Here is a 9,792-nt window from a genome sequence, read left to right on the forward strand (position 1 = left end):
TCTTGAAAAAATTGGTTTATGTTGTTTGGGGTATAGGTGTCAGTTTTGCAGTATAGGTGTCCGTCCATGTCAAAAAAGGCATGTCAATGTATACTGTAGTAGTCGCATTCAGAAATGCATCACTTTTTTTGACGTGATGCTTATGAATACCTCTAATACTGCTGAAACGTAGTATGAAAGGGGCCTTTGTAAAAAAAATATTTACTAAGGGTAGGGTCATAGGGTGCATGTAATATGCTGCAGATGTGTGCAGTGTGATCCTGTCATTGTAATCTATTCATAACACAAATGCATATTCCTTATCTGGTTTATTGAGGAAAAAAAAGTACAGTACAGTATAATGAGAGGAAGAAGAATACATTGCAGGTAGAGATTGCATTATTCCAATGCTTTACAGAGCAACTCCAGCAAAGGTGGAACCGTTCCAGCCAACATTAGCTCCATTTACGTCAATGAAGGTGATGTAAACCCTAAAAGAGACAATGGGAAGCATGTGAAAACAGGTACACAAATTGTGAAAATATCATTACAATACTTGATGGAGTAAAGGTGGCACGGCTCCATAACCTTTAAATATGTGAATCATGTTTACTAGAACACCATCCTGACATTCTGCCAATGTTCAGTTTTGATCAGTGCAATTTTGGGCAGCATGGAGAACCAGCGTCCACAACCCAGTCAGACAGTCCTGGATTCCTGGCATTCCATAACACAATAGATGGCTGATCCTTTCTGCCAGTCTTCTCCCGTGCAGATTTTTTATTGTACATTCCCTGTTAGTACAGTGGTCCCTCAACATACGATGGTAATCAGTTCCAAACGGACCATCGTTTGTTGAAACCATCGTATGTTGAGGGATCTGTGCAATGTAAAGTATAGGACAGTGGTCTACAACCTGCGGACCTCCAGATGTTACAAAGCTACAATACCCAGCATGCCCGGACAGCCAACGGCTGTCCGGGCATGCTGGGAGTTGTAGTTTTGCAACATCTGGAGGTCCGCAGGTTGAAGACCACTGGTAGAGGAAGTTGTACACACCTGTCCCCGCCGCTCCGGATCGTCACCGCTCGTCACCGCTGCCCGGGATGTCGGCTTCCATCGCTGTCGCCGCATCCCCGGGATGTCCCCGACGCTCCAGCACAGCCTCTGCTTCCCCGTCGCCGCTCTCCGTCGCCCCCATCACGTTGCTACGCATGTCGCTCCTATTGGATGACGGGACGGCGTGCGCAGCGACGTGTTGACGACGATGGAGAGCGCCGACGATGCAGGGGATCCCGAAGAGGACGTGCCGGAGGTCCGAGGACAGGAAAGTGATCGTCAGCGGACCACACGGGGTCTGCACTGCTGGATAGCCATTTATGCGATGGCCTCTACATACAAAAGCATCGTAGGTCGGAGGGTCACTGTACTATGGAGCTGGTGGAAGGCAAACTAATGTGCTGACACATTTGTATTTTCAATATTATAGCAGTTATTTTGGCTGGCCTGAAATTATGGGTAATTTGGTGTTTACATTACTGCACTGACACTACTTTTAGGGCCTACACCCAATTGTGGGTATAACAGTGGGTGATTTCTGTAAGGTGGCACCATTTAGTTGATTTTTTTTGTGTCCCTGTTGTGGGGGCACTCTGATGTGAGCGGTACTGTTTGGAATAATTCAGGGGTGTCATTTGCATAACTTACTCTGAACATTTTCTTTAGAGAGGTTTTTAGCTTTTATACTTTTTATTAGATAATGGTACATACTGTAGATTTACTAAGTAAAGAAGCTAATGTACTTATTGTCCTAAAAAATGGCCCTGTCCACTGTGACATGTTGCTGCCATATAGCTTGTTCACAGTCATTTCTTTGGGTTTTCTGTTCTGCATCTCCGCCTGCTTAGAAAGTTGACCTGATTTGGTCATAAAGTTTTAGGGTACATTCCCACACGGCGTATTTGCTGCGTATTTGCTGCTGCGTATTTTATTTTCTCTGTTGAAGTCAATGGGTAGGAAAATACGCAGCACCAAATACGCAGCAAATACGCAGCAAAATACGCTGTGTGGGAACGTACCCTCTAAGTTCCTTTCAGAGAGGATAGATGAGGGCTGGAAAGACAAGGCAGAACACAATTGACACCTTCCACACAGTTTTTTTTTTCTTGTAGTTAAAAAAAAAAAAAAGAAAATGCCAGAATAAAAATCGGTATGGAAACTTAGCCTTATCCATACACAGTACAGGGTTTTTATTTGTCCATCATTGTAATATTATTTGTTGTGTGGGAGTGTTGTGCTGGCACATTCTGGTCTTCAGACATGGTCAGGTTTCATGCCAGCTTATGTCATTTATTCTTTGCCAGACTGATTCCTGACTGGACTTGTCTGCAGATATTTAAGCTGTGGAACTGTACAAACTGTACAAACTGTCTCACCCTTCAGAAACAGATATAATAAAACAGGTATATTTTATGTTACAGATATTTGATTGGCCAAAGGATACATTAACTGTACATAGATAGATGTCACAGAAAACATGGCAACCAGCCTCCAGAAAATGTGCATTGGGGTGCACATCTAGCTGGAGAATGGGGACAGAATACTATTGTAGACCAGAATACAGTCTTCAAAAGCTCAGAATGTGTAGTATACTACAGGCTGCGCAGAAACCTTACAAGAGGATGGGCTCACTAAAAGCAAGGCCTGGTTTACACAAGCATAATATGGGCCATAGCATCATAGTGAACATATCAGTCCATCCCAACCAATGTAATTGCTGCTGCCATTTTCAAAGGGGCATTGAGAAATGAATCCTATGATCTGACTGGCTGCTATAGACATTTTCTGTTGCCTGCAGCTGCCAGATACAGTGGTCCCTCGAGTTAAGATGGCCCCGACATAGGTTTTTTTCGACATACGATGGCCTCTCAGAGAACATCGTATGTTGAAGTAAGTGTCGACATACAATACTTTTTGCGGGGCCATCACTATGATTTTACTTACCGGTGCGAGCTGCGGGGCGCCATGGTACGGGTTGCCATGGTGAGGGGTGCCGTTGTGCGGGTTGCCGGGGTAACTGCTGCGGGGTGCCGTTGCGCCGGAGTCCTCCTCTTGATGCTGAATGGCCAATCCGCAGTCATGTGAGACGTCACGTCACATGACAGTGACGTCGCCAGCCTGCGTCTACGCCGCCATTTGAGGAGCGCCGCCCGTGAGGAGAAGACGTGAGGAGCTGGTGAGTATGACTTAGTTACTCACTCACGTGGCGGAGTCGTTTACCCCTCACCCCATGGCAGTGGTAGCGTTAACCCCTCACTCTGCGGCAGCGTTATCGCTGCCGCGGGGTAAGGGGTTAACGCTACCGCTGCCATGGGGTAAGGGGTTAACTTAACCCCTCACCCAATGGCAGCGGCAGCGATAAACCCCTCTCCCCAGGACATAACAGCAGAGACCCCAGGCCTGGCCACAAGGCCCCCCAGGCCTGGGCCAAAACTCCCCAGGCCTGGCCCAAAGACCCCCAGGCCTGTGCAAAGGACCCCCAGGCCTGGGCAAAGGACCCCTGGGCCTGGGCAAAGGACCCCCAGGCCTGGGAAAAAGACCCCCAGGCCTGGGCAAAAGACCCCCAGGCCTGGGAAAAAGACTCCCAGGCCTGGGCACAAAGCCACTTTGTGTGGTTATTTTTACTTACTTTGGGTTGAAATTTTATGGACTCAGGCACCAATTACCAGTTTTCCATAGAGATATGTACTCAACATATGATGGTCTCGGGGCTCCGGAACCACTTACCAGTTTTCCATAGAGATATGTACTCAACATATGATGGTCTCGGGGTTCTAGAACCAATTACCAGTTTTCCATAGACATATGTACTCAACATATGATGGTTTCAACATATGATGGTCCTCTCGGAACCAATTACCATCATATGTTGAAGGACCACTGTATTACATTGCTGTAAAAGGAATTTACAAGCAGCTTATTCTCATGTGCATTGAAAAAATATGCATGTTTTAGAGAAAGCTGTATACAGTCACATTATGGCCTTCTAGCAGTGCTTGTGAATATGTGTCCTATTTTTCTTTCACTGCTTTGTTTAGGGATCATCATAATGCACAAAACAGACTATTATGCCCCTTGGCACCAGTATTAATGTTTGTGCATATCTTTCACTGTAGCTATAGCTGACAATACTTGTAAGGGTCTAGATCAGGGGTCTATGTTATAACTCTGTTCCTTATTAACAGACTGGCCCACAGAAGGGTGACTACTTGTCCCCTCACGGCATTTAACTGATTCATCACAGTACATACTACAAATGCTTGGTTCTGTCAGCTTGAATGGAACCATTAAAGGGGTTATCTAGGAATAGAAAAACAGAGCTATCCCCCCCCCCAAAAAAAAAACAGCACCACACCTGCTCTGAGGTTGTGTGTGGTATTACAACTTGGCTCCATTCACTCCGAGGGAACTGAGCTGCAAAACCACACACAGCCTGAAGATAGGTGTGTCTTGGCCTTGATTTTGTAGAGCGATAACATATCTCTTGTTTCATGGCTTATCCCGATGACAGTAGAAGGAAAAGGGAGGTCAAGGATATTTAGAGTGTAATAAGGTGAGTTTCCAGTGTACAGCCACTAAGCCCCACTTACCAAAGAGGGTCCACCAGCACTTTGTTGTTACTGTTAAAAAGAACCTGTCACATTAAAAATGCAGTCCAAGGCATCATGTTATACAACAGCAAGAGCTGAGCAGACTGATATATCTATCACTATATAGACACTCATACAGATAGCTGTCAATCACAAAGTGGGAACACCCATATGACTCAAGAGAGTAGAAGCAAAGTGTCTGGCACCGCCAATGCAATGTAGATGAGAGTATAGCGCTGGATAAATTGTAGCGTACCTGTATCAGTCCTGATATGAAATGCATAAAAGGCAGTGGTGCTCTTATCAATGAAATCCACAGGTAAGTATCCACAACAATGAATAAGAGATGATACAATGCTGGTACAATGCAAAAGTTCAACCTTTATTCTGGCAGATTGCAATGGCTTCAGTAGACAGGACAGGTACACAGGGAGCTAGGATGGAACAGGTGAGGCGGGGGCAAGATGGAGGGGTGGCAACTAGTTTCGCGCTCTGAGGCGCTTCCTCTGGCCCGTGTTCTTAGTCCAGAATAGGCAGAGATTTGCATGAATAAATGAGAATTTCCTGGAACTTTTTCCCACAAACCTATCTATCAATCCACTCAGCTACACCTCTTCTATGACAAGAGGTTAGGTTGCATTTTCAATTTGACAAACTCCCTTTAAGAACATCTTTGGAGCATTGGATCACATTATCCCTTTATCTTGGAGCTTACTGTAGCTGGCATTGTCCCTGTATCTATAGTGATTGGGCCCGGAAATAAGTTATTACTATCCTATACTGTAAGCTTTAGTCAAACAGCTGCAGGGTCCAGCTGTCCAGTCCAGTTCTTTAGTGATAGATGGCAACATTTAATGGGTGGGGGTTGAATTAAAGTCAATCTTTCCTTGAGTTCTCTTGAGATCTACCTTTCTGTCAACATAAATAAAAAACGTATGTATAGAAGCATGCACAAGACTTGCCTGTCACTGGGTATTCCCAGCTGTTTGTTCAAAAACTCGCCCAGTATCTTTGAGTAGTTTTCATTCCTGGGACCCCCAGTTTTTCCAATGCTTTGCAGACTGCACAGGCCACAGCGATCTTTTGTTCCAGCAAAAGTCATTTGTTGATTGGTGTGAACAATCACTGCAAAGAACTATAGAAGACGCCAATAATATACTGTAAGGTTGCATAACTCGATGCCTAAGCAGTACACAACTAAAGTTGGCCAGATTTACAGCCTAGTCAACAGATTAAAGGAGTTGTCTCTAGAGATGAGCGAATTTACAGTAAATTTGATTCGTCACGAACTTCTCGGCTCGGCAGTTAATGACTTATCCTGCATAAATTAGTTCAGCCTTCAGGTGCTCCCGTGGGCTGGAAAAGGTGGATACAGTCCTAGGAGACTCTTTCCTAGGACTGTATCCACCTTTTCCAGCCCGCCGGAGCACCTGAATGCTGAACTAATTTATGCAGGATAAGTCATCAACTGCCAAGCCGAGAAGTTCGTGACGAATCGAATTTACTGTAAATTCGCTCATCTCTAGTTGTCTCATGAAGACATTCCCTGTCTATATGCCCTATTACAAGTGATACAACAATGTATTATACAGTTATATATAATCATGTCATATGCTGTAAATAGTGTGTTAAATACTATGTGTATTATTATGTACATATAGTATGTGTTATGTAAGTGTATTGCATGTGGATATTAAAGGGGTTCTCCAGTGAAAAACTTTTTTTTTTTTTTTAAATCAACTGGTGCCAGAAAGTTAAACAGATTTGTAAATTACTTCTATTAAAACATCTTAATCTTTCCTGTACTTATTACCTGCTGAATACTACAGCGGAAATTCTTTGCTCACATCATAAGCATAGTGCTCTCTGCTGACGTCTCTGTCCATTTTAGGAACTGTCCAGAGCAGCATATGTTTTCTATGGGGGATTTTCTCCTACTCTGGACATTTCTTAAAATGGACAGCAGAGGTCAGCAGAGAGCACTGTGTTCATGATGTCAGCAGAGAGCTCTGTGTTTCAAACGGAAAAGAATTTCCACTGTAGTATTCAGCAGCTAATAAGTACAGGAAGGATTAAGATTTTTTAATAGAAGTAATTTACAAATCTGTTTAACTTTCTGGCACCAGTTGATTTAAAAAAAAAAGTTTTTCACCGGAGTACCGCTTTAAGCATGATATATGGTATGCGGTATGTGGCAAATATGTTTCCACTTTTTCATCCTGTATTGCACTGTATTGTGCTGTAACAACAATTCTATTATTAGTATTGCTATAATAGGAGTATTAACATGGCATACCAGGATGCCTTCACTTGGACGCTTGTTGGAACTTGTCTTGTGTTTTGTGAGCAATCAGGTGACAGAATGGGCCTAACCCCATGTAATGACTTTAATACAATGGTTGCTACCACAGCATCTAAGAGGTTAAATGGCTGAGATAACATTGTATAAAGTGGAAACAGCTCCTGGGCCAGCTCCATAGCAATGGAGTTATCACTTATCGCTTTAGATCTTAGAGCCACATCCTGAGTATGGCTTGAATTGGAGGACCCTTCATCAGTTTAACTCTATGGTTGAATTTCTGCAGTCCATGACTGCTACATGATCAAAAGAGACCCTACCCACCTCCAATTGGGTCACTGGGTAAAGATGCTATTTGGGCGTAGGCCCATTATGTCCCCCGATCGCCCTTGTCTAGTGCAGAGCAGCCCACGACTGCCTGATCATAAAGTATAGTAAATGTAGCCTGTGACACAGAGGGTAATGTATTAGAAAACAGGAATATGCAAACACATTATTAGTGTAGAGTTATGAAATATTTCATTCAAATGAAACAGGAAGAGTAGGCTCCTGCAAACTGTAATATGTTAGACTTTTATAAGTGATACAAATTAAGATTTAGCTATTTGCTTTAAATTAAAGGGGTATTCTTGCCATACAAAATTCATTATAATAGTCTATAGCAGTGGTCTTCAACCTGCGGACCTCCAGATGTTGCAAAACTACAACTCCCAGCATGCCCGGACAGCCATCGGCTGTCCGGGCATGCTGGGAGTTGTAGTTTTGAAACATCTGGAGGTCCGCAGGTTGAAGACCACTGGTCTATAGTCTATAATAATACAGAGATTGACTAATAACCTTGAACCCCTGCAGATGCTATTTGGATGGAACCCAGTTTTCCTTCCGCTGCTCCTTGCATACTCTGATGTGCTAACAAAAGCCTGCTCAGTCATTTACTGGCCGCAGCATTGACCTGCCTCAGCTAGTGTTTTGGTGAGTGGGTATTTCCTGCATAGTGTTGAGCGGCATAGGCCATATTCGAATTCGCGAATATTCGCGAATATATGGACGAATATTCGTCATATATTCGCGAATATTCGCATATTCGTTATATTCTCGCTTTATTTTCGCATATGCGTATATTCGCGTATGCGAAAATTAACATATGTGAAAATTAACATATACAAAATTAACATATGCGAAAATTCATATATGCGAAAATTAGCATATGCTAATTTTCGCATATGCGAATATATGCACGCCTGTCTCACACAGTAGTATTAGAACCTTCTTTACACCACATAAGCTGGAAGCAGAGAGGGATGATCACTGTGATGTGTACTGTGAAGAAGAAAAAACAAAAAAAAAAAACGAATATTCGTAATTACGAATATATAGCGCTATATTCGCGAAATTCGTGAATATGCGATATTCGCGAATAATATTCGAATTGCGAATATTCGCGAGCAACACTATTCCTGCAGGGTCGACATGTCAGAGGAAGTATGGTGCACTGAGGACTTGACACCAGTAAAACAGCAGCCTCGGAGCATCAGGGCAGCTTAGCATGTTTTGTGTTTCATTTTTAACACTCCATTATAAAAAATTTTTTTATAGCTGGAATATCCCTTTAAATTGCTAATTATTTCACCACTTGAAAGTGCTGCTTGTTTCCACAGAAGTGCATGCAGCATAATCTATACCCAAGTACAAAATTAACTTTTTTTTTTTAAAATAGCAAACTTCTTTATTTAGTCCACCCAAACATCACTACCACATCCCTAATAGGAAACAAAACAATAAAAACAGGTATAACCCCTTTATTAAAGTATAACTATTAATGTATTTTGAGCATGATCTTCTTAGTGATCACAATTCTTACCTTAGCTGGTACATCCATGGCCAGCTAAGGTAAGAAATAGCAAACTTCTTTATTTAGTCCACCCAAACATCACTACCACATCCCTAATAAAAAACAAACAAAAAAAAAAAAACAATAACCCCTTTATTAAGTATAACTATTAATGTATTTTGAGCATGATCTTCTTATTGATCACATTTCTTACCTTAGCTGGTACATCCATGGCCTGTTCAAGTAGCTGGGAAAGGTCAGACATGAAGGTCTGGGGTATTGCACTTTGGCATAAATTAGTGTGCAGAGTAAATATAGGCATTATGAGATATGGGGATGATCCTGGATACTGGACACCATGCAAACGAAGGGGTTCTTCTCGGTCTTGGAAACAAACTAACAAAGAAGTTGTTTTTCAAGTCCAGCCCTTAAATATATCCTGTTCTCCACACCCAACTGTTACTTATATACTCACATGATTTTACGCTCATCTTTTTTCATGGCATCAATTTGAACTGGTGACACAGTTGGCAACACATTAAAAAGGATGAGCCAAATGACAGATAAAAAATGAATCTATCTGGATACAGCACTATGGGGTGCAGAGATTTCAGACATAATGGCGCCTTAGGAACACAGAGCCAAATGGCAACTCTTCCTCATTAGAGTTCCAGCATTTTTTTTCCTGTGATATCATTGGTTGCATCAAATGCTTATTCTACCTGATGGTCTTACGAAGCACGGAAGTGCGAGACAGCTGTCACCTACACGCTGGGTCTCCCGGCGTCCTTGCCCGCCTTCACCTGCCTGAACGCTGAACGCTGCTATGCACATGCACTTTGATTGACGAGCACACAATAAAGTCATCCATGCAAGTCCATTTTTGGGGTGAGTGCCATCATTTCTCCTTCATTGCCATGTTGGTAGAATTCCTTCTTTTCTTGCAAGATTGAGCACCACCCTTAGGACTGTATCCACACTATACCTGTTTGCCAGACGCATGTTCACTCTCAGCACAGCAGTGCCCGATATTG

The 9,792-nt window shown here is 42.8% G+C and overlaps 1 protein-coding gene across 1 annotated transcript; it reads right to left on the minus strand.

Moving 5' to 3' along the window:
- Positions 1 to 304: 304 nt before the first annotated feature.
- LOC130282697 (macrophage migration inhibitory factor-like) lies at positions 305 to 9,792 on the minus strand. Its single transcript, XM_056531217.1, has 4 exons — positions 9,234 to 9,792; positions 8,973 to 9,154; positions 5,591 to 5,763; positions 305 to 470 (listed from the first exon to the last, which is right to left on the minus strand). Exons 1-4 carry the CDS (start codon positions 9,247 to 9,249, stop codon positions 392 to 394), a joined length of 450 nt encoding a protein of 149 aa, XP_056387192.1. The 5' UTR covers positions 9,250 to 9,792; the 3' UTR covers positions 305 to 391.

The sequence above is a fragment of the Hyla sarda genome, chromosome 1 (assembly GCF_029499605.1).
Source record: "Hyla sarda isolate aHylSar1 chromosome 1, aHylSar1.hap1, whole genome shotgun sequence".
Taxonomy (NCBI): Eukaryota; Metazoa; Chordata; class Amphibia; order Anura; family Hylidae; genus Hyla; species Hyla sarda.